Here is a 25051-nt window from a genome sequence, read left to right as displayed (position 1 = left end):
TGTAAGTCTATCGCCTCTCTCTATCCTGGCTAATAGGCTGTGGCTCTGTTAGGGCAGACAGCTTGGGCGTGCTGTGTGCTCAGAGTAATCCTGTTACAGGTGGGTTTCCAGATCATCAGACAAATCATTTAGAAGGGGGAAGATATTGCAATATAACACGGCAGCGGGGAGCAGCTGGTTGGCATGTCTCTGTACTGCATCACGCAAGAGTGGAGAGAAAGGGACAGGGGGACGGTGAGGATCTTTCAAGAGACCTTTTCTTTAAAAGAGAGAAATCGGTGAGGGCGTGTGATGCTGGTGAAAGGAGGGCGCCCTAAGAGACTGATGCCCTGTTTGTCTACGACCTAGGTTCAGTGGGGGAAGGGGCACCCAGCAAGCTGTCCTACTAAGGGGCCTGAGTCCCGCCCAGGGCGATCACTTCCAGCAGTAACAATGGAGATCAGTCTCTGTGGTCCGGGCATGTCTTGGGCCCTTTACTGCAGTTGCCAGGGACTAAGTGCCCAGTGCACTGGAGGTTTGGGAAAGTTCATATTCTGAGACTGAGACCCAGCAAACTCAGCCCACCCAGCCACCCAGCAGCCATGTCTGGCTGTTTCCATGTGCTGACCTGAGTCCCCCCTCTGGGCCGTGCCTGCAGATTGCAAAGTTTCGTTCTATCACCCAGTGTGGCTGGGAGGGGGCACGAACGGGCATCAGCTGCTGTCCAAGAACACCTTAACCAAGGCTGCTCTGAGCTTCCCGAAATCTCTGGGCAGGTCTCCAGCCAGCCCCTCTGCAGGACAGCACAAGTGCTTTTCAAGCACCGCCTCCCAGCTCCAGCAGATGGAAGTACTGGTTTGGCGGCGGGGTCCTACATCCCCCCGTAAAATCCGGTTCCCTTTGAACCAAAATGCAGCGTTTGGGGAGGTGGGTTCCCCCCCCCCACCCCCAAAATAGAAAACACTGAACCATGGTGTCTGGGTTGAAATGGACCATTGTGAATGTCAAGCTGCATCCAGCCCAGCCCCTCCCTGGGGAATGTGTCTTGAATCATCCCTGTCCCCTGAGTAACCTTGGAAGCCGGCCAGGGAAGTGGGGGGCTGTTCCCAGCCAGGCCTGTCCCCCGCTCTGCTGGCTCCCTCCCCAGCTCCGCCGCTGCACCTCAGTCTCTTGCTCTGCGAAGCTCCCTGCTGTGACTGCCAGGATCATTTCATCCTGGGCAGCACCCGGCCCAGGCTAAACGGGACACTGCATCTGAGGGGCGTTGGAACCAGCGCCACCCCGCCTGCCCTGGCCCATCCTCTCCCAGGGGGAGGAAACCCTTCTCTCAGTGCCTCCCTCAGCGGGGGGCACCTTGGGGTTCCCAAACACGCCCTGGAATCTGCCACGACGCTCGGTGCGGAGGCTTTGGGGTGTGGCGGGCAGCCAGAGGCACCTGCTGCACAGCAGGGAAGGAAGCCGGGTGGGTGCAGGCTGGGTTGCCCAGCTGGCTAACTGGCGGGAGGGAGCCACTGGGAACAAACATCCCAGGGAGGGGGAAGGAATCATTAGCCCCCATTTAACAGATGGGGAAAGTGAGCTGCAGATTGGGAAGTGACTTGCCCAAAGTCACAGAGCCGGGGCTGGGCCTCAGGAGTCCTGGCTCTCAGCCCCCTCCCCTGCACTAACCACTAGGCTGCATTCCCCTTGCAGGTGTTTTATAGTCCATGAAAAGTGGCCGGAGGAAGAGTGAGGCAAAAACGTGGCTGCATTCATCCAGAGCCTGCTGCTTACCCTCCTCTCCCTCCATCCCCCAGACCAGAGCGATCCCCTCTATCTGTCTGCATCCCAGCCCCCAGACTCTTCCTCTGTCCCAGGCCATAAATAACCCCATCTCCCAGCGCCATGACACTCGGAGGGGTCTGGCTGGAGACGCAGGCCCCGGCCAGGCTCTGCTGCGGGCTCTCTCCCTGCTTGCTTGCCAGTTCCCCTCCGTTCTCCTTGTCTCTCTCATCGTCTTTCCCCATCTCTTCTGCCGCTTCACACTTCCCCTGGAGTTCTCCTTCTCGCTCGTCTTCCTCTCCATCTTTCTCTGCCTCTTTCTCCCTCGTCTTTTTATCTTTCCCTCCCCACCCCTTTCTGTTCATTCACCTGCTCCAACCCGTGTGTCTTGTTTCTTTAAACCCTTTGAAGGCTTCCTCCCTGATGTCAAGGGGAATGCAAGAGACTGAGCTTCGTCTAGGTTCCACACACCAGCTTGCACTTACTCCAGGGAATGCCTGGGATACCAGCACCACTGGAAGGGTTTCTGAGCAGAACTCTGCTTTTCTCTTCCCTGCAGCTGCAGCACCAGGGCATCAGCTGGCGAGCACATGAGGTCCTTAGGTGAGGAGCTGAGGTTGTTTCCCGCTAGTTTATTAGTCTTGGAGCGACGCAGAAGTGGGAGCGGAGCCTTCGCTTCCTCCAAGGTGAACTCTGTCCTTCATGAAGCCGCATGGCCCTGTGGAAGTGCTGCTGGATCTAGGAGAGAGAGCTGTCAAGGACCTCCGGCAGGTTTCCTCTTTTCCTACAGCCCACGTGCCATGAAGCCAGGGAAGGAGAAGCGTTCGTGTTAAGGCTCAACGGGGCTTCTTTGGTCAGCAAAGGAGATCGATGATCACAGGGTGAATCTCTGCTTGTTTTCCCGGCGTTTGACGCAGTGGGGAGAGGAGAACCAGCCCAGGAGAGATCAAGGAGCCAGCCTCCAGGAAAATGGGCAGGAATGGGAGGAAGAGAAGCTGGCTCACGGCTCGTTTGCTCCCTTGGATTTATGCGCTCGAGATGCAGTTGAAAGCTCTGCCCTGCACTTGCGGGCCAGCGAGTGGTGCTGTGGCTGTGTTTCTGATGCCACCTAGATTAGTGGTGCCTGCGTCTCCCAATCCCACACAGATTCTCCCCTGCCACTCGAAGGCCTGAATTCAACAGCTGGGGAGAGGCAGCAAAAAGAGGCCGGGCCTCTAAGGCTGCGTCTACACGGCAATAACAAACCTGCGGCACTGAATCTCAGAGCCCGGGTCCGTTGACTCTAGCTCGCAGGGCTCCAGTTGCAAGGCTAAAGATTGCCATGTTAGACGTTCGCGTTTGGGTTGGAGCTTGGGCTCCAAGACCCACCCGCTATGCAGGATTTCACAGCCTGGGCTCCAAGTCTGCATAGCAAATTTTAGCCCCAAGACCCGGGCCCGCTGCGGCTGTGCAGCGGGGTCTTTTAATGCAGTGTGGACATTCCCAAGGGTCCCCACTCATGCCTGGGAAGCTGCTGGCTCTGTCTCTCCCTGAGCATGGTGACTTGCAGAGTCAGAACTCTGTGTCTGGGCCTGTGTAGTGCCAGAAGCAGTTTCTTGTCTCTAGCACTGCCATGCCTGGGCCGCCCTTCCCCAGCTCTGTGGGAAGGGAAGAACAGCCTGAGCCAGTGCTGATGGTTAATTCAGTCCCTCCCCTGTCTTTTGTTGCATTCCAGTTGGATGGAATAAATGGGCCCAAAGAGTTAAAGGTGTTAACATGACCCTGTCGCGCTCCAGCATTAAACAAGGTTCTGGGCTTGGTTTACGGAGTCCTATGGCAAACACACCATTAAAAACCCTTTAAAACTTTTTATTAAAGAGACTGAAAAGAAGGGAAAACAGTTAATGCCTTTGAAATGTAAAGCCTTTCTTTTTCACAGCTTCCCTTGAGCTGGAGAGAGGGTTTAGAAGGAAAGTCCCCTCGTCTGACATCTTTCAGATGGGATCAGAGATGATGGTGATTGTCTTTTTGGGGACACGAGCCGTTGTTGCTTGTAATGGGCCGGAGCCGTTCTTTAAAGTATGAGCCTGTTTCCTAGCCGGCAAAACCAGACAAACCCACACAAAAGGGAGAGCGAGAGAAACAGCCAAGCTAAAAATGCAGCTTCTGTCTCTGAGGTTGGCTTCCACTTGTGACCTCACTGCTGCAAAACACAGGCCCAGCACATGGGCTTGTCAGCTGCTCAGTGACCTGGCAAACTGGTGTCTGCATCGGGCTGTTTGGGGCACTGCATTTAGCTGCTTCTCTCTGGTCCCCGGCTCACAGCAGGGTTTCAAAATATACAGTCTTGCGCTGGCAAATGGTGAAGTGATTTCCGTCCCCCTCCTCCAGTCAGCGAGTGTAGCAACAGCTGCTGTCTCTCTGGCCGTATTTTCCTTCCAAAATCTCTCATTTTTACGAAACCTAAAAGGGAACGGCCCATCTTCTCATTATGTTGTCCACCAATTAGGTCTAATTCCTGACACACCAGTTTTGGTTCATTGGCTTTTGCTCCCGTGCTTGTCTTGTTTACCAGGCAGGATCTCCGCACAGTCCTTCACTCCGCTGGCCCTTTTGTTTGGACCAATTCGGTCTCTCTCTCTCTCTCTCTTTTGCAAGTTTCCCCACCAGCGTTGGGTGTGGTAGGCTATTGTGACCTCTGAGGAACGTACACTCCCGTGCGCTCGCACTTAGGTACCTTTGTAGGCCCAACTGTCAGAAGACTCTTCAGCTGGGCCCTGCTGATGGCAGTGGGGAGCTACAAAGTCTATCCTCAAATTATCAGTCGGAACCACTCTATAAAAGAGAAGGTCGCACTCACTTTCCTCTGCTTCCGACTGGGGATTGAACCCAGAGACCTTGGTTACTGTCAACTGGAGACTGAGCCCTGGGCTCTTGGTTACTATCCAGATGTTCTGCCAGCTGTAGACCGAACCTTCAGGACCTGTTGGCCATGGTGCGGGAATGTTTCATTTTCCAGGCGTTTCTTGGTCTGTCCTGTCCTAGTGGATGGAATTACAGCGCCCGCATGGGCTGGGGAGAGCAAAACCCACTGTTTGTGTATCCTGCCCCTCGCTATAGCTGAGGCCCAGAGTGGGGGTCCCGATAGGCAGCTGCTCCAAAGGCAGCAGAGACCTTTCCCTCGGGGCTCCTCCATTAGAAACATCTCTCAGCTGGAAGTCTGCCAGTCAGTCACTCTGGGGCTGGTCTCTGTACCTGCCCGGGTTCTGCATGCCTGTGAGGAGAGGGGCTGTACAGGGAGCAGCCAAAGGGGGAAGGACTCTCGGTGCTAGGCATTTCCAAAGAGATCCAGGGCTTCCGATTCAGGAACAGCAGATCGTGTTGTGGCTGATGATCTTTTCCAAGTCAAGGGATCAAAAATGCAACATTGTCCAGAGATTAGAGCGGGGGAACTGGGCAGCTGGCTCTGGAGGCCTATTCCCCACTCAGCCGCTGACTCCCTGGCTGACCTTGAACAAGCCACTTGCCCTCTCTGGACAAGATTTTCCAAGAGGCTCAGGGCCAGATTTTCAAGTATTCAGCACCCAAAATTGAGGCCAGATTCTCCTGCTCCCAGCAGCTCCCGGCATGCTGAGCACTATGGGAAATCTGGTCATTTTATTTTGGCGCCTACGTGGGAGCTGAGTGCTTTTGAAAAGCTGGACCTCCATACCTCAGTTTCCCCTGGTGAAAAAATGGGAAAATGTGCTATTCACTGGAAAGCCAGGGCTGCTGTGAGGCGTAATTCATTGGTCTTTAAACAGTCTTAATGATCCTCAGCTGAGAAGTGCTAGAGATGCACAAAGTATCATCGTCGTCATCCTAATGAATGGAGTCAGACCAGTCTCAGTGCGTCTCTCAGCCATCTAAGAACGTTGTAGTCACCCTGTGGCTCCCTTGTTTCATTACATAGAGTCCCAGCAAGTAATTATGTAGGTGGCAAATGTAGCGGTGCTGGGATTGCTGTGTGAGCCCATGATCTAGATAATATCACACCACAGTTGCGTCTGAGATGGAAAGCAGTTACAGTGCAATTAATGTCACTGAAGAGAAGATGCTTCAGCTCCACCCTTCTCCTTTCAATGGAGCCCATTGCTTTACTCATCCCAGCGGAGATGTTATACCCGTGGGTTAGAAACTTCCAGGCATGACTGTGCTGTGCTACTGGAAGCTGTAGAGGAAAGGGAATAGCTATGGGGCCAGATCCTCAGCTGCTGTCGGAGTAGCCACACTTGTGCTTGATTCTCCATGGCCCTGATCTTTGTGTAATCATTTTACCCCAGTGCAAATGGGCAAGGTAGAGCATGAAACGCACTTTGCAGTGGTGCAGACAGCTACGCAAGAGGAAGGCTAATGGAGCACCTGGCCCACCGACTTCAACACAGCACCGCTGATTTACACCCTCTGAGAGCTCTGCTGGGGAAGCAAGAACATAGGACCCCTATGAGCTCCAGAATCTCTCCCTGCCTCATTTCCTTTTACAAAAACCCGCCTGCTCCGAGGTTGAGCTCTGAGCTGCTTTTATGAAAGGGACACGGGGTGGCTACAAATGCTGGGGCCTGATTCTCCACCCTCTGAGCCCAGGGCCTGTTGGGAGTAACGTGCATGAAGAAAAGTTAGCTAGAGCAGTGCAAACCGCTCGAAGTGAGAGGAGCGTCAGGCGCTGTGTGTGGGATATCTTGTTCGACACCTTTCCCTTTGTTACTGATAATACCCGACGGGCCAAATTCTAGCTGCCCCGCATGCACAGGCTGTGGGGGTGTCAGGAAAAGAGGCCACATGGGGGCCCTAACTCCCCGGTGCACCTGTACAGAATGCAGCCGGTTGCATGGACTGAACACAACTGGGGTTGCAGCTGCATCTATCAGCGCTGCCCCCCTCAAAGGGCGCCCTGGAGGCATCAAGTCATGGTGGGCTGCAGCGCTGTGGGGGGCATGCGTTCCCCTTTGGTACTGCTGCAGCAAGCGCCCAAGCTCTGTGCATTGTCCCCAGTGCCCTCGTCCTATACAGACATGGTCCCCCCACACCCCTGCTGGACGGTCCCCTTGCTCAGCTTTCCCCCGCCCCTCATGTCTGAGAGCCATGACTCAGCCCTAAGTTATTACAATGGGAAGGATATTAAAGCTGCATTCCCCTTTCCCCATGGAGGCTGTTTTCTTTCCAGCCCTTCCCTTAGCTCAGCAAGGGAGTAATTCACTCCTGGTCTGCATGGGAGTGAATGTCACCCCAGTGATACTAAACTAGTCCGCTTCGCTTCCTGGCAAGGCTCTTGGATTTCAGTTTCCTTCACAGAGGAAGGAAGGTTAATTACTGGTTTGATTTTTAACTTTATTTTTGTTTTTTTTCCATATGCAGAGGGAAAAAAAAACAGCCCAAAGGAACCGAGAAGACAAGAGTTTTTTAAAAAATGACTTTATCTGTATACCTCGATTGGGTAAAGGACCCGGGGCTGTGTTCTAACTGTGGCTGAAAATGAGCCGTGTGTGGTTACTCACGTCAAGGAGTTAAGCAAGTGCTTAAAGTTAAACACAAGCTAAGTGCTTTGCTCAGTCAGGGCCAGTCTCCTAGGGCCCTCATCCTGCATTTGGGCCCTGGCACCTGAGGCTTTCGGGGGGCGGCCAGCACTCCCCTGGCATGGGGCTGAGAAGACAAGTCCCGGTAGACCCTGGGAAGGATCCAACGGGCAGCAACTTTTCCCAGTGATTGATTTATTTATTGTAATGTCCTGATGTTTTCTCTGACTGAGAGATTGTCCAAACTTCTCAAAAGAAATAAAACCCTAAGTATAAGGTCTGACCCTCCCAGTTGTCTCCATTGGTCACACAGCTGGTGGCCCCAGAGCCTTTGGAGTTTGAAAATCACGGGCCTGAGTTTGCCCCTGTTTCTTTTGAAGTCAGTGGGGCAGAGCATACTCTGCCTTCCGCAAGTGGGGCTCAGCACCTAGCAGGACAAACCCATTTTTATATGGCTTCAATGAGCTTTGGAGCAGGCCTGGTGGGCCTGACCCTGCACCCCTTGCTGTCAACGAGAGTTTTGCTATTGACTTCAACGCAGCAAGATTGGGTTAAATGAGTCCAACCCCCACCCCTTCTCCTCACGCGAGGAGGAGTCCTACTGCAGTAAATGTGACTGCTCATGGGAGGAAGGTAGCAAGGCTTTGTCCCGATGGGACTCCTTTCACGAGTAAAGCTCACACACGTGAACAAGGCTCACGGGATTGGGCCCAATGACTGCCTGAACCCTCCTTTTCCTCCTCCTGCAAGCATTAGGAATTTTCTCCACTTCCTTCTCAGGTGGAAATGCAGAGGAGAGGGAGACTAAGAGACAGTTGTGTTAGAAAAGTCACTGAAAAGATAAGACGGGGGTATTCTATTACCAAAGCTGAATCCTTATACGAGGTTAACAAGACGTGACAGCCAGTTCCTACTGCCTGGTACAGTGAGTGTTGTGCGACTCAGTGTACTAGTGGGATCGATGACTAACACCATACGTTGGAAACCTGCTAACGGGAGGGAAAGTTGCTAATATGATTCAACTGACCCTCCCTGCATGAATTACCATGTCTTTTTTTTTTCCTTCTTCAAATGCCACAGGTGGAGTGTTCTGAGACTTGGTGCCAAAAGGGGAGAGAGACGTCAGACAAGTCGCCTGTGCCAGCCAGCTGCTCCGGTGAGCCAGGAACGAACGGCCGATCACGCAGGGAAAGTGAAAGGAGAAATGCGTTTAATGTAAAAGACCCAGCGGAAGCCACATGCAAACTTGAGCCTGTTTGACTGTTTGTCCTTTGAAAACTCAGTCAAGGGGCTGTTTTATTTTTCAGATCACAGCCTTGCTGTATTCACAGCGACACTGAGGGCTGGCTCAGCATTTCCATTTTAAGCTCTTGTTTTCACAGGGCTTGTGTGTGCTGGAAAAAAAAAAAGCACTCTGCCCTGAAAACCATCGCTCTCAGTGCTGCAGCGTGGCTGGAGCATGCCCCCTCTCCCTGCTCGGAGTATTGGGGTGTGGGGAGGATAGCGGTGAGAGAATCACGACACATGGCATATGGAACCCCCTGAAATGTGGGAGGTAACAGGACACGGTGCTTCACCCCACTCCAAATATGGGACACCAGATGCCTGAAACGTGGGATACATACAGAGCTCCTTGTGGATCAAGCCTGACGAGATTCATGTCCCGATCTTGCAAACACTTACACGAGTGAGTAATGTCATACAAACACAGTGAAATCTCCCTCTTTTGCATAGGGCCAGCACATCAAGCCCCTGTTGAAGGCTTAATTGACATACTGACCTTATGCAGGCCCTCTCCCAGGGGTAGATTTCACTCACTGAGAATTCCCAGTAGTTTCTGGGACTATGTGTTTGCAGGATCAGGGCCTGAGCTTGCTCTTTTGTCCTAGAGGCCTGCGTTCCTGCTAGTCCGCCACAACCGCCGGCTAGGCCCTTTGGCAGAGGCAGGACCCAGCATGCCTGGTCCAGAGCCCCAGCCATTTAAAGCAAGAAATTTGGGGAACTCCAGATGGAGCAATGAATGAATGGGGATCATGGGACTGCCTCTGCGGACTGTAGAAGGCAGAGCTGGCTCCCCGTGCCCGTCAGAAGAAGTTAGCTGTGGTGGGGGTTTTAGACAGTCTCCCCTCGGGGGGAAGGCTTGTGTTGAGTAGAACTTTGTCTGTTAATAAACTAAACCCCAGAAGGGAAATTTTCATTTGGAAGCCTTAGCTATGCACTGTTTGATTTACAGAAAGGAAACTGAGGTCTGGCCAAACCAATGCCTGCAAAGTGGGTGAGCTGACCCCGTTAAGAGAAAGAGGACGCTGCAGGTGGGAAGCCAGAATCAAAGCCCAGGTGTTTTCTAAAAGGATCCTGGCCAGTCAGCCTCTGCTCTTTACGTAATGCGGAGGGGCAGCTCATCAACTAGCGTCAGTCGGTGCAGCTCCAGTGAACGCACGTGCACCAGCTGAGTCTGCTGCTAAATCTATTCCAAGTGTTTTGGTTGTAATCTAAAAAAAAATCCTCACTTTTTTTTTTTAACTCCTTGTTATTTAAAGATGGTTTAAATTTAACAGTGGCCAGTTGTCAACTGACTCATCCATAATTAGCATGACATGGGTATGGTGTATTTTTGGTTGTGGGCTAGAATCAGTATGGAAAGGCTAAAATATTGAAGTTGCAATCCTGATGTGTGGGGGAACTCTTTTTTCTTTTTCTCGTTCTCTTCCAATGACTTTTATTCTCTGGATTGTATTGCTCCGTGGAGTCAGCTAGTGCAACAGATTAGCAGTTAATAGTTCCAGAGCAGACGGGGGTTCCACCGGTCAGTGGGGGCGAAGGGGGAGAGAGATGAGGCTGGGGATGGTGTCGTTTTGCTGCTGAAATGTCCCTGCTTTAAAAAGCAACTAATCCAGAATTACAGCCTGGAGTCGCCCTGGCCTGCTGGGCAGGGAAATCTCACACACATCCCCAGTCAAAGCCATGATGCCTTCATCTGCCCTATCTAGTCGTCTGTCTCTGGGGGGACAGGGCCCGAGGTCCTATCTTGATGAGGTTGCGTTGGAGGGTGGAGTTAAAGGATGTGGCCTGGGCGTGTTTTGGATGCTGGGGCCTTTGCCGTGATGCCAGAGGCAGTTTTGGCATAGTGGCTACCGTGGCGGGAGGTATGTGCAGGGGGAATCGCAGAGCTAGCATCCTAGTCTCCTTCCTGTGCTGGGACCCTGCATTGACACACACACCTGTGCTCCTGGGAACCCAAGCAGGCAGACTGCTCCCACTGGGGATGGGGGCTCTACTGATGTTGCTCCTAGACCCTGTTCTTCATTGACCCTCAGGTAGCTCCACTGACTTCAATGGAGTTAGATGGGTGAGAAGGCAGAGCTGGGCTTATCTACCTGTCAGGAGGGACACAGTGATTTCAGAGACTCTTGTCTGCTGGATCACTGCTCCCTATGCGCCTGCATGTGTGAGCTTTTGATCAAAGCTGGGGGCTAAGCAAGGGGCTTAGCAAAACCCAAAAGAACCCCCAGCTGGCTGATGACACCATCACTAGCTTGAGTAATAACTACACCAGGTTGGGGACCCAACCTGCCATGTGCCTGGCAACTCAGAATTAAGCCTGCAACTCCATTTGCTGTGTGTGGGATTCACCCCTCAGCTGTGGATCTGCCCGAGGTACCACGGGATGCTCTTTGGCAAAAGAGCATTCTGTTCTGTGTTTGTACAGCACCTAGCGCAGAGGGGGCCCTGCTCCATGACTTATGTGATATGATAATACAAATAATATATGACATATGCACCACTGAAGCCCTAGGGACTAGAAATCCGGTCTCTTGATTCCTCGTCTCAGAGCCCTGTGAGTTTAACTGGGAGGTAATTAGTGCAAAAGCCTTGTGCTGGCTGCTTTCTGGACAGGCAAGAACTCCCCCAGGCTCAGCGAAGTAGGTTTGTGCCATGACTCTAATGCTGTGCACATAGGGATCATATCCTGGGGTGCTGAACACTAGCTTCACCCATTGGCTGCAGGGAGAACTGCAGGTGTTGCTCAGCCGGTCTCTGGAACTTGCTTGTGAATTACTTCCAGTCCAGTTAACCATTGGACTGGCCCTTGTACCTAGACCTGGGGCTCATGGCCAACATGCCCTTCTCATATGGCTAAATGGGAGGGGCATCCTGGCTAGATCCCAGCAGGTTGCGTAGGCGCTCTGAGGGGTCCTGGTATACACAAGATTGAGAACCACTTACCTAAATGATGCCATGCACTCTATTGTCCTCATTTGATCCCAGCTTGACCCCAAAACCAGACACACAGTGAAGGGACTCTCCCTATTCTATTTAAATAAATACAGCTACAAATAGAGCTGAAGTGTGAAAACAGCCGGGAAAGAATCTCATATAATTAACAAATTAGTCTGGAAAAACAAGGGTGTGAACCGACATCAGTTCTCTTAACTGAGGAACATATTTTCAGTCTCTCGATGAATGATGAGCTCAGAAAGCCACATACCAGGAGCAAGGCTGGTCTGGCTCCATCTATCACGGGCTAACAGTACTTTTGATGCCTCCTGAGTCTGGCTGCGCCAGTATATGTGTAATTGGTGTTTTTATTTTTCTTAGAATGGGGGCAAAAACCCAGTTAAAACCACCAGGAGTAGCTGTGTCGTGGGAGGAAGAATTTTTTCATTGCTTAAATAATCTAGAACCTACTAGGTTGACTCTAACAACTTGTGTAAGTATAAATAAAGCTCCAAAACCCCTCATTTCTCTCTTCCTGCTCTTTGCGCTTGGTTTTCCCTTTGGAAGTGTATCTTTTAACTCTCTGTGGCAGGCCTGGATACGGTTGCTACGAAAGATGCTCGATAAAATGAAATTGCATGCGGTTCGCTATTGTAATGGGTCGCCAAGTCCAGTGCTCTTTGTACGTAACTGGAAATCCTACGCAGGTGAGGCTCTGCTCTAGTGTCTAGAGGGTTAATGGGGGCTGTAGGTTTTAAGCCATTGGAAGCCAAGAGCTTGATTTTCCTAAGTGCTGAGCACTCACGTTGCTGAGTGACTATCTATCACTTGCGCTTCTTGAAAATCAGGACCATGGTGCTTCCATGGTTGCTGGGTGCACTGCACCCACCAGGGGCAGTTAAAGCAGCCGTATCATCCGCTCCTGCCCCCACCCGCCACAGGCACTAAGCTGACATCAACAGAGGGTGGGAACTAGGAAAAGACGACAAGAAACCTTGTAGAGGGACAGTCACGTGAGGCCTGATCCGAAGTCAATGGAAGGAGTTCCATTTGCCTCACTGTTTTGGATCAGTCCTTTGGTGCTAGAGGCTAGTGCAAGCTTTCACTTCCTTCCTCCAATAAAGAACTGAGTCAGACTTTTTTAAGATCTCAGGTTTTGCTATGAAAGCAAACTGCTCAGAACGTGGGCTAGAATTGGTGGGGACCTCTGCAAGGTCTCTGCAGGCCTTGGGATCCCTCTCCCTATAATTGCCTTCACCAGGCCACCTAAAAGCCTCTGGTTTAATGAGCATAAGGAAGCTATAGAAACAGTGTGTGTTTTACACCCCAATCTTGCCCTATTCCCTTGGGGCTCTCAAACTTCTGTAATAATATGCTTTAAGGAACTTTTCTGTCTATTTCCAGGGACCACAAGAGGGAGGAAAATAAGAGGTAAAGAAGAACATCAGCAAAGCAAAAATGCATCTCAAAGTAAACCACAACCAGCAAGGTGATTGCAAACACCTGGGGTTGGGAACCAGGTCTGGGGTTGTTTGTAGGTGTGTCCATGAAGTCACAGGCTTTTCCCGATCCATGCTTGGGCCCTCCACCCCCAACCACAACCCTGATCCTCTGTCTCCTCACAGCCTAGCTCTCTGCTCCCAGGAACCGCAGACTCTCTCCTTGCTGACATTGTCTTCTTGCCCGGAAGCTGAGAGGCATGCTTAGCCCCATGGTGTTTCGAGATAAGTGAGTGAGTCCATCTTGCTTCATTAGGAGTTCCTTCAGGAGGGTGCATCTGTCTCACCCCTGGGGCATCTTCAGGGCCCCACTTCCCTCTCTTCCACTGAGGGGACATCTCTCCTCTACCTGTGAGCTCCCCCTCCTCTGCGGCTCCCGTTATTGATTTACTGGTATTGTGGTAGGGTGTGGACGGTGGAGGGCCCCCCAGTGCTAAGTGTCATACCTGTAAATAGCGCAAGACAGCTGCTGCCCTGCAGATCCTCCAATCTAACAAGGCCGGGCAGACACGGGGTAGGAGAAAGCGGGGAGGACTGCCTCCCTTTTCTAGACAGGGTCCTGAGGAAGAGAGAGAAGAGTTGGATTTTCAAAAGGCCTCCACTCCCTTCTATGGGGTGAAACGAGGGGCCAGAGGTTCCAAAGAGCTTTGCGGGGGGGGGGGCCTTGGAGAGTCACAGGGGGCCGAGCCCTCCTTTTAACCTGGCCGCAATGCGCCCAGCTCATGCAGGAAGGCTTATGGCAGAACCTGAACCCCTGGTTCTCCCTCCAGTATCTTAGCCACAAGCCCCTCCTCTCCCGTGAATCTGGCTGCCCCCTCCTCCCCCAGCCCCGGCTTAGTCTCTTCTCCCCAGGTGTCTCTGCCCCCTCTCCCTGCGGTGACAGAATTACCCGCACCCCCTCCCTACTGCAGAGGATCGCCCCAGTCACCACCTTAGAAATGGGTCCTGCCCTCACCATTTCCCCATGGGGGCGAGTGGGGTGAGGGTCCCCCGAGAGCAGCTGGGAGGCAGGCTGCAGAGGTGTGTGTGTGTGTGGAGGGGGGGGGGCCCAGCGGGCTGGGGGAGCGGAGCGGAGCGGTGCACGGAGGAGCGGTGCAGGCGGGGCTCCTGCAGGATGGCTCATCCCCTACTCAGGACTAGCAGCAGGCGAGCGAGCAGGGGCTGGAGTCGCTGGGTCAGTGCAGGGCCCTCTCCGCCGCTCTGCAGCGTTCCCCGGGCGGCAGCACTGCACTGCACGGCCCCCCCTCCGGCCCAGGAGCCCCCCCTCCTCCTCCTCGCGGGGCCCTGGCCATGCAGCGCGAGCAGGCGGGGAGGGGAAGAGGCGATCCCCGACGCCTTCTCCCTGGCAATGCGCATGATTCTGCGGCTCTGTGCACTGCGCGCTCCAACCCACCTTGAAACGGGGCCGGTCCGCCCACCGCCCTGGCACTGGCAGCGCTTCAAGCCAATCAACGCCCACCTTCTTTCCCTCCGGCCAATAGACGCGAGGCGGGGGCGGACCAGAGGAGCTAAAGAGCCCAGGCTAGGCTACGCCCTGAGACTCTGGCTGCGCTGTGCGCCTGAGCTACCAGTGCAGGTGCTTAGTGCGTGTCAGCAGAGGGGGGCTGCACTAGGCGAGGAGGGATGGGGAGAGTGGAGGGGAGGCAGCAAGGAGAAGGGCTGAGGGCATGAGCCGGGCACCAGGGGGGATCCTTTGCACCAGCCAGGGGCTCTGCAATGGATGGTCTGCAGCAAGAAGGGCACTTTTGAGATAGGATGATGCTCCGTATGGGTGGTCGGTAGTACTATGATTTGGTATGTGGCCACTTTGATAGCAAGTGTAATCACCACCAGAGGACTTGCAGCTCAAGGTGAGTTGAAGTGCAGCATCTCGCTGCTGTTTCCCCCTGCCCCCCCCCCCCTTTCCCTGTCCTGTCTCTTGCAAACAGCTTCTCAATCTGCCTTGCCCCCTTTTCCCGTCCACCCCCCCTCTTTTTTTTTTTTGGCCTGTGTCTCCTGATTTGCAAGGACCTGACTCTTTTTTTTTTTGCAAGTTCCACTCCCGGAACTGGCAGGGGGATTGTATAAACTTGCAAACCTAAGGCAGCTCGTTTGGGTGCCGGGAAGCTAGTTGTGTGAGTATTTCAAGAGGCTGCCTGCAGGAAAACCTTTTGGTCTGCCAGTAGAGGATGCTTAGAAGAAAGAGCAGGCTAGAGAGAGAGAATTTTTTTCTTTCTCAGACTTTTCTGAAACATCAGAAGCAGCATAAGTTGATATTTTATATGTAGCCAGCCTATTGAATTCTTCGCTATAAGAGCGTCTTAAGCTTTTAAGAGCTGTGGTTTCTTTATTTGTTTCTTTTCTTTTGTTTTTAAGACGTGGGGAAAGCTTTCAGACTGTGTAGAAATTCCAGCTAGACAAATGTAGAGTTGGCCAATAAATTATATTTTTTTAATTAAAACGTTATTGTCTTAGAGAACAGTTTTCTTAAGTGATCAATCTTTAACGTTGCTGCTTTAATAATAATGCTACAACAGAGCTGTTATGGGGCTATTAACTTTTTTTTTATCCTGAAGAAAAATATCAAATGGGGCAAAAACCCAGTTTAGCAGAGAAGGAATTTGTTTCTGCTAGTGACCAGTTAAGAGCTCACCTTTTGCCTTGAAAGAAAGGGGTGACTTTAGAGACTTCATTTGAATCCCTAGGATCAATAGAGGAAAACCCGAGTCTTCTTCCATGTTTTATTTTTCCTTAAAGCTGAGCAAACTTAATTATGTGGCAAATGCCAGCTAGGAAACATTTTTTTCCAATCCGTTGTGGACTTGTAGGTGCTTGTGATCAAATAGACAGGTGCAAACTTCTAATGGGAGGTGTTGAAATCAATGCAGTGGGCTTGTTTGGAAGGCAGTGGAGAGGTGGGGGGAATGCGAAATCTTATTCAGAGATGTGACTTCAGAGCAAACGTCCTTGCCTTCAGCGATGCGCTGGTAAAACGGGCTGACTGTTCTGCTATGTGGGCTACCAGTTACAGCATGAGATGAGACTCGTTTCATGTGCATTGCTTATGTATGATGGTTAAGTACTTTAAATGATTCTGAATAGTGCCTGGCAAAACGGGGCTTTTTATTCCTTTTAAGGACGCTGCAGAAAAAGAGCTAGAAGCACCCGGAGCATCTTATGAAAATGCTAATCATTTTTAAATGACCTCCCTGAGGGCAGTCAACCAAAACTCATGAAGTTTATGAAACATTAGCTTGCACACAGCACTGTGCATTGTGTTCTCGGAATTGTCGTCCTTTGAATGCTGCAAAAATACTCTTGAGGGCTTTGGAATTTTCTCTTTCAAGAAGTGAACCAGATGAGCCACGGCTGGAAAGCAGAGGAGGCTGCAAGTGACTGAGTCCTATGTGAGGGAAGGCAGGGAAGCCAAGATATCTCACCCATGCCAGCAGGAGGCATGCTTCCTATAGGTTTCTTTCTTCATCTGCTTTTCACTGGGCCAAAGTGGCCCTCACCAGACCCACCACTTGAGGGGGCTGGAGTGGGATGAAGTTTCTCCTGATAAAAAGCTGTATCCTGCTTTTAGTGAGGGTGCAAATGGATGTGGTCAATGCAGAATGTTTCCCGTATTTGTTTAGCGAGCGTATCTCAGTTCCTCTTTTTCTCTAGGCATAGTGGCTTTTGAACAATGTCAGCCCTGTCCTGCTGGTTGTTAATGGCATTTCTCCAGTGCCTTCCATCCTTGGATCCCCAGGAGAACTACACTTACTAAAGTCTTTAAATCATGATTTGAGAACTTCAGGAGCTCAGCCATAGGTTATGGGTCTATTACAGGAGTGGGTGGGTGAGGGGCTGTGGCCTGCAACGTGCCGGAGATCAGGATGGTCCCTTCTTAAAGTCTGTGAGTCTCAATAAGCCCCACATGCTCCCTTTGAGAGGCGGGTGGTATCTTCTCCATTTTACAAATGACTAACGTGAGATGGAGATTTGTTCAAGGTCGCTGAGGCAGAGCTGGGAACAGAACCCAGAAGGCCTGGGTCCTTTTCCTGCTTCAGGCACTGGGTGCCACTCCTTCCCATCATTGATCAGTTGCATTCCCCCATTCAACTGGCTGTCACCAGCAAACACCTTCAAGTTCAGTGTGCGGCCAGAGGGGTGTGTCTAGCCAGCTCGCTCCATTGGGCCTTGCAGCCAGTGGTAACCAATAGGACTCTGAGGTCATTGAGCTGAAATGGTGAGATGACTACTTCGGTTCCAGCAAATGCCTTAATCCTGGAAGCCTGATGGAAAATTAAATTCTTGACTTCTCAGTGAGTGCTTCATGCTTGGAAGTGAGATTGGCATCTCCACAAATGAATAAATCCATTGATAGCATAGCAGTCCAGTGGGCTACTGAAAAAACATTGATAATAGCCCTTTCTCACCAGCCCTCCATGTGATTTTCCAATAGCTATATGCTTATTGGATAGGAAGGACATTTATCAAGAGTCGTAATTGACCAGGTTTCCCCTCTCTCCTGGCTGCTCCCAAGGTGTATCCCTGCGGGTACATGATGATTGCTATTAAAAGGAACCCTTTGCTAACAGCCACCACCATTATTTTCACTTCTGTGTACAGGGGAAAGCTGGCATGTCTGTTTATTCTGGGTACTATGGTAGTGCCTAGGAGCCCCAGGCAAGAACCAGGACCCCATCATGCTAGGTGCTGCACAAATACAGAACAAAAAACCAAGACAGTATCTGCCCCAAAGAGCTTACAATTTAAGACCAAAACGACAGATGGACGCACAAGAAGAAATGTGGCCTCCGTTAGACTGATTTGTACCTCAAATATGGGCCCTCCAATCAGCAGCTCTACTCCAAGTTCTCCAGTGGTGCAGGTTCTGCTGCCTGATGGCAGGTATAAGCTGTGTTAGGGGTGTAGTGCGGTGCCATCTGCCATGGTTACTCCCTGAAAGTTGACGCTCCTCCCTTGCTGTTGATGGGCTGCACTTGGCATCTTTATCTGGTTTAAAGAGTTGGCCAAGCCCTTTCCACCAGCTGAGATGCCGGTGTCTGCTGAGCAGGACAGTTTGCAGTGGCGAGTCCGGAATGACCCTCTGTCTCATGGAGAGATGAAGAGGGGAAGTTCAATGCATGGTCACTTTTGTTGCCTAGAAATACCATGAATAGGATCTCTTCTTCACTGGAGGGTCAGGGGGCTGCTCCGCCCTCTTCCTGAGTGGAAAGTGACTCTCAACTCCGCGAAGCCTGTGTGTTAGACATGGGGATACAGAAATGCTGGGGCAGAGCGTATGAACTGATGGGCGCCCAGGGATTTGGTGTCATGCGTGTGTGTGGGTATGCGCGCACGTGTGTGTTGGGGGTGTGCGATGAGTGAGTAGAATATACGTGATGAGTGAGTGTACTATGAATAATGTGTGGGAGCAGACAGTGAGTAGACTGCGTGGGGAGGATGAGCTGTGTGTAGTGAGTCTGCATGTTGATGAGATTGGAGTGCGGCTGTGTGTATCATGAGTGAGTATTGCGGATGGGAGGGGATTGCACATGTGTGCGTGTGTGTGTGTCCTGTGCACAGCGAGTGCAGTGTGCGTGTGCTGGGTATAGTGAGCCTGTGTGTTACGAGGGAATATAACGTGAGCGTGCATGGTGCATCGTGTGTGTCCTGTGCACAAGGAGAGCTGGGAGTGTGTGTTTGTGTATCAGGAGTTAGTGTGATAGATGTGTCAGTGCATTGTGCTGAGTGTGTCCTGTGCACAGCGAGGGTATGTGTGCGCTATGCAGTGTGTGTGTGTGTGTGGGGGGGGGGGGTACAGGAGGTCAGTAAGGATTTTTCTCGGGCAGGGCAGGCCAATGGGGGGAGCTGTCTGTGGAGCGCTGCACTGTGTGATTCCTCAGAGCAGTGCTTTTCAACCTGTGGGCTGCAGACTAATTGGCATCTGCAGACTACATCTGAGATTTTCAGCAGCTCCATTTGAAATATTTTAGGGGTCTGCAGATGGAAAAAAGGTGGAAAAGCACCGCCTTCGAGAGATGACTAGCCTGGCATCCGAGTCCTGATTCTGGAGAGCTGTACTGGATCCTCTCGGGATTCCTCCACATGCATCCTCTCTGCTGGTGCAGCCCAGCATGATCTTACCCTTAACCCGTGGATCTGAGGCAGGACAGAGCTGGGCAGCTGTCTGCATGAGCCCGCCTTGCTGGCTTGTGTTTCTGCAACTTCAGGGTGTAAATGAACTGGGAGGAGTTCTTCTAGTGCAATAGGAATTGGAGACCAGAGGTTGTCCTCACCAGGCTGGTAAGGGGTGGGAGGAGCCAGGGTTCTCCTCTGTCCTCACGCGGCAGCTATACACAACAAAAAACCTTCTGCGTGTGAGACGAAGTGGCCAAAGCCAAGGAACAAAGCCTAGAGTGAGGGCTTAACTCTGTACTGCCTGCGAGGGGCTGTGGAGGAAGCTAGGTCGTGGCAGCCTTTGCTCCCCAGTGACTTGGCTTTGCTGAGTTGGTGCTGAAGTCAGCAGTGTGGGTTTTTTATAGCCTCTGCGTGCGCTGGTGGTGTCACTGCAACTCTCACACCGCAGGCAGTCTGCGCGGTCCCTCGAGACCCCCGTGTTCTACTACTGTGCTCTACGGCACCCCTGCTGGGAGAAGTGGGGACTGCAGCAGTGGTGTGCGCCACGTTCCCGGTAGTCGTGCGGCAGCTGGGCGATGATGGTACTGCAGCAACTGAGGGCTGGGGGCAGCTAGCACCCCGCTCCCTGCAGCCCCTCCTGCTGGGCGAAGCCGGGATCGACATAGTGGTGAGCTGCTCCATAGCCTCCATCCCACACCATTCCCTACCGAGCAGCAGCGGAGGCTGCTGGAGCTGTGTGCGCACCTTTGTTGCCATCGCTGCTGACTCCTCATTGCCGTGTGCAGTAGATGCTGTTCTAGAGTCACCTTAGCATCCCCTTCGATAAGCATCAGTCCTCCCAAGTCACCGATTGGAGTTCTTAAGGGCAGCCCTACGTCGCCTTGGACGCTGACTTTAGCCTCTTCTCTTCCCCCACCCCTCCGCCCCCTTTCTGCCTGCTTCTGGCCTCTGCAGCCCTCACCAGGATCTTGAGTGGTAGCCGGCTGGCAAAGAACGGATCCAGCGCTGTCTCAGCCTTCTGCTCGCCCCTCCGTGGCCCTGCTGGGGAAACGGGCGCCAAGAGGTCACGCGGCGACCGCGGCATGCTGTGCTGTGACTGCCTTGGCTCTGTGGTCCTGCCCTGTCTGGCGATCGCTGGCTGGGCGTCTGCACTGGTGCTCCGTGGGGCATCAGCCCTTCTCTGTCCTCCTGTCTTGCTGTGGGTGGGTGGATGTTCTCTGTTGCCTCCTGCACACAGGAACAAGGAGGTTACAGGAGACTAATAGCTAATAGTGCTGTGGCCTGTTGCTGCACCTTCTGAATGAGGGGAGGAAGCCTTGTTATCCCCCCCACTACAGTTGGGGAAACTGAGGCACAGAGCAGGGATGTGCTTTCCATGAAGTCGTTTCGTGAGTTAGTCGCAGAGCTGGGATCAGCACTGACTGACCCTGATCCTGTGTCTTAGTTAATTACAAGACTTAATGATTATCTTTGCTCCGTAAAGGTGAGCACCCCCCCAGCCTTCCCAGGGAATTTCTTCTCTCATCCCCAGCTCCACAAAGAGCTGCACCCTCTTCCTGTAAATGAGAATCGCTCTAACTGGTGATCTGTGGTAGTCCTGGCATGGCCCTGAGGCAGACGGTTGCTCGATCCCCATGGGGATGCACTCAGGAGCTCCCTCCCGCTACAGAACTGGCCCCTTGCGGTGCAATCTCTCTTTCAAGACCTGGGCTGGTAAGCATGGCTGAAAAGACTCCGTGCCGCTCCCTTGACTGACTGCTGTAGCAGACCTCCTCCTGAGAGCTCCCCATCCCTTCTCCTGGGCTAGATCTGAAGTCCTGATTGCAGGGCTTAGCTAGCAGAGACTGGAAGGATCATTTAAGGCCTTCGCTAAAAGATGTGGGCTCCTGTCTCCTACCCACCGCAAGTGGCTTCTTCCTTCCTCCAACTTGGGGACTCCAGGGGAAGGCATGGCAGCAGGGACCACTCTGCTCTGGCTTGGTGACCCCACCAGCCCCGCTGAGCTTGGCGAGATTTACTTGAGTTACTGTGTGGAGTGCTGAACTCTGTGGGCTTCTGACCTGACGCCAGTTCCACACAGGTGAGATTGCCCTGGGTTCAGTGGCATTATTGTAACCTTGTGCTGGAGTCAGGGAAATTGGAAGAAGGCCGTATTATGTCAGGGAGAGGCAAGGGGCAAACTGGGGAGTGGGTTCTCCACCCTTGAGGATTTGGTGTGAAACGCCCACGTTTCTCTAAGCAGTCTGCAGGAGCTGCTCGGGCATTGTCCCGGGTCACTTTTCTCCTGCTAGAGGGCTCATCGCCGCCAGGACTGGTTACCTCAGCCGAAGGGACTGCAGGGTGTTACGCTGAACTCTGAGCCTATAGGTCTCCGAAGGTCCTGGCTGTCCCTGTTGGAGCAGCTTCTCTTGCCCGCTCTTGCGTGAGTTAGAGCAGAGGGGGCTGGGAAATGGCGTGCCAAGGACCCAGTGCCTGGTGGAAAAGGGTCTGGTTCCATGCCTTGGGTATCAACGCCCTGCTGGATGTGTGTGTTCGTGGGAGGATTTGGACTGGGACCTGTCTGCTAGGATTGGGCATCTGGTCCCAGGCACCTGCTGGGGTGTTGAGTGGGAGGGGTTGGTCATGGGCCTTGTACTGAGTGTGAACAGGGGAGCTCTGGAGTCTGCACACCCTCGGTCATATGCTTTGTGGCCATGCTTTTCTGCCTTCCCCTAGTGTGTCCCCAGGGCGCGGGGGCTCAGAGAGAGCGGGAGGCGGGTGGGCGGGTGGCTGTCCCACTTGGAATAGCGGTAGATTGTGGTGGTGATTGTTTAGCTTAGTTGCCTATGGTAGAACAACCCACCCTGTGAAGTCTGGGCCCTGGCACTCCCCCACCTGCTCGTCCTCAGTGCTGCTGCTATGAAGAAGAAACCTCAGGATGGAGTGTGCGGCCTGGGGGAGCTGGGGCGGGCTGGGCTGGGCTATGTCCCCATCTAGCTTTTAATCTTTGCCCAGTGGCTGAGACTGGGGGGATCTTTTCCTCCTCTCCCTTCCTCGTCCTTCTGATGTCTAGAAGGGCAGTGGGGACCAGTAATCCTCCAGCCTTGGTGTGGGACCAAAGATTAATCTGATTTATCTTGATTACTTTCCAGCCTCTAATCAAAGAGCAATGTAATCGCCCAACTCCGGTGGCAGGGAGGGCTTCTGCTGGAGTCCCAGCCTGGTAGCATCCTCGCCGATTGGGGCAGAGCGGCTTGTACCTCTTGCTGGCTCTGGGGCGCCCCTTGTAATCCTCGGGGGAAGAGGCCTCGCGGAAGGGAAGGCCCCATCTCCCTGCCTGGCGCTCTGTCCGGCACTGCTGCTGTGCTCTACGCACGTGGGCGTCCCTCTGGGGACAGATCAGAGGAGGCGGGGCTCTGACAACCGGCCCCTCTGGAGCTGTGGATTGGGATCTGCGTTCTGAGTAGGGGACCGAGGAGGCGGGTGTGTGGCCGGGTGCACTGCTGTGCCCCGTCGTTCTCCCGGAGCGCCCCGTACTGGCAGATTCCTGGGAGCTGAATCGGGGGCCGCCGGCCGGCGTCTCAGCTGTCGGAGGACAGAGAGTTTGTGTCCGAGTTATGTGTTTTAGGGTTGTAAAATTGCCATGTCCGGAGCTCTTGTAAACATAAGCTAGTTTCATATCTGCTGTTCTGCGGGCCAGGGCAACAGCGATCAACTGTATCTGGTGACCGGTGTTTGCAGGCGGCGGCCGGGTTCTGCAGTAGGATTCATCACACCTGCTGTGCTGCGCTGGCGTGCCGGACCGTCATTCCCGTAGCGTTCCAGTGCTCTGGGCACCAGGGTGACCACACTTCCCCTGCCGAGCTGTGGATGGGGCCTGCTCTGAGTAGGGAGAAGGATGCAGTGTGCAGAGACAGCTGGGTTCGCTGGGGATGGCTGGTCTGAAGCAGGTCTCTGACCCTGGGGTTTGTTTCCACTCGTCACTGCGTTTAGGGGTGGGGGGAGTTGGTGGATGCACACGTGCGAGCAGCTCTCGGGGTAGCCAGGTAGGCAGGCATGTGTGCGCTTCCTTTGGGTCCTGCTGCCCTGGAGGGGAATCCCAGGGGATGCAAGTTCTGTACGCTCTTCCCTTTCGTGGGTGTCTCCTGCTCGGTGCACATGCCGGGTTTGGCTACCAGACTCCAGCAAGCCCCTAGGACTCTGGTTTGTAGAGTTGACCTGCATGCGCCCGACTGTCTGCTCAGCCGCTGGCACGGTCTCACCAGCAGGGCAGAGCGCTGATTCCCATAAAGGCACCGTGCCCGTATTCAAGAGGAAGAATGATCATCCTGTGTGTGCGTGTATTGGAGTGTCTGTTCCACGAGGGAGCTGGAACTGATGCGTCAGAATGGGCAGCTTTGTGCCATTGTGTTGTGTCTGGGTCAGTGTTGTGCTGTTCCTAGGAGGTGAGCGTGCCGTGGCTTGGTTCGGACAGGAGAGGGCCACGGTGTGGGTAGCCTGTGGCGGAATACTTCTGCCCTGGTCTGCTGGCCTTGTGAGAGGCACTGGTACCTGGGGATGGACCTTTGCCACGTGCATCTTAAACCAGAAGAGCTCTGCTGCGGCTTGTGGCTGGTGCCAAGTTATCTCCTGAGGAAGGTGTTGAGTCTAGGACTAATGTATGAGATGGGGGCAGGAGTTCTGGGGTCTACCCCGGCTCTGCCACTGACTTGCTCCATGGCCCAGGGCAAGTCACCTCCCTTCGCCATGCCTCAGTTTTCCCATCAGTGAAGTGTGGATGATGCCAACCTCACCAGGATGGCCATGGCCTAATTCCCAGTTGCCCAGCACTCGAGGACCCTTGCACAAACCAGCCCTCAAAGCTAATCCATCGATATCAACACAGCGTCTTTGGGAGTACGCTCCCTTTCTGTGTGCTTGAAGGGGAAGGGAGGCCCTCCATGGAGTGGGCAGAGCAGTGCCACAGTTAGCAGGGGCTCTCTGCCCAGGTGTTGGGCATGAATCCTGCAGCAGGACTTGCTGACTGTGTTTTGGAGCTGTGATGGGGTGTCCACCCCACACAGGACTGACGGGAGTTAAATTGGCCTAGCTGGCCACCTTAACTTCACAGGCTGCATCCGTGTACAGGATCTTATTGAAAGCAGGCTCAGCTGGGCAGGAACAGGTGGGGCCTGTGAAGCCAGGTAACTGGTAACAGAATGGAGCTGCTGCTGGGAAAGGACAGTCGCTTCCTGGGAGGAGGATTTGGAGCTGGTCCATCCCAAGAGAGAGAAGGGGAGCAGGAAGCAGTCCAGAGAAGGAGCAGTGAGGGCTGGGAGAGGGAAGCCCAGAACTGCTGAGTTGAGGATTCTTGGACTGGCACCCAGAGTAGGGGTTGGGCCTGGGCTCCCCCAACCAACCACTGAGGGCACAGTATAGACCCGAGGCAGTGAATGGGGAGGCTATCTAAGACTGCTGAAGGGAAGACTTGGATCTAGTCTGGAAGGATGTAGGTTGGGTGACCTAGCCGGAGGGTGAAGTCACGAAGAAGATGCGAAGGTTCCCGGAGCAAGAGAGGGGTGGCAGGCCAGCGAGAGTTGGAGCAACGGCATGCAAACGGCAGAAGGGGGCATCACCCTTGAGAGCTAATCCCCAGAGTGATCAGGAGGAGACACTAGCACAGCTCTGAGTGGAGCACCCTGTGACGGGAGGGGAGCGGTTTAGAGGCTTTGTCCGTCAGGTGCTAGGTAACCCCGATCTGTGCTCTGGTGGAAGCGAGGTGCCATGGCTGCTGCTTGAAATGGGTAAATGAGATGAACCCTGGTTTCCTGATGAGCATTCTCTGTCCAGTGGTTTGAGCTGTAGGTGAACACCTAAAAACTGCAGCATTTGGCCATGTGGTTTCATTGGGGAATTTTATTTTTAACAGCTTCAGCATTTAACACAGCAGAGGCAGCTGGGCAGGGCAGTCTACTGGGAGTCAGGAAACCTGCC

The 25051-nt window shown here is 53.2% G+C and overlaps 1 protein-coding gene and 1 long non-coding RNA gene across 2 annotated transcripts in view; both read left to right on the top strand.

Moving 5' to 3' along the window:
* The window catches only part of LOC137163811 (uncharacterized), a 38227-nt gene extending 27656 nt beyond the window's left edge, over positions 1 to 10571 (top strand). The window contains exon 2 of the long non-coding RNA XR_010922849.1: positions 8352 to 10571. This is a non-coding gene — a long non-coding RNA (uncharacterized lncRNA). The remainder of the gene's footprint in view (positions 1 to 8351) is intronic.
* A 4201-nt stretch (positions 10572 to 14772) lies between these two features.
* Positions 14773 to 25051, top strand: part of IGSF9B (immunoglobulin superfamily member 9B) — an 81763-nt gene continuing 71484 nt past the window's right edge. Inside the window, exon 1 of the mRNA XM_067564146.1 lies at positions 14773 to 14838. Within this exon, the coding sequence (XP_067420247.1) occupies positions 14775 to 14838 (64 nt within the window). The 5' untranslated portion in view covers positions 14773 to 14774. The remainder of the gene's footprint in view (positions 14839 to 25051) is intronic.

The sequence above is a fragment of the Emydura macquarii genome, unplaced genomic scaffold, assembly GCF_026122565.2.
Source record: "Emydura macquarii macquarii isolate MOO-44397 ecotype Brisbane River unplaced genomic scaffold, CSIRO-AGI_Emac_v2 contig_312, whole genome shotgun sequence".
Classification (NCBI taxonomy): domain Eukaryota; kingdom Metazoa; phylum Chordata; order Testudines; family Chelidae; genus Emydura; species Emydura macquarii.
This window is presented reverse-complemented; position numbering and strand designations above follow the sequence as displayed.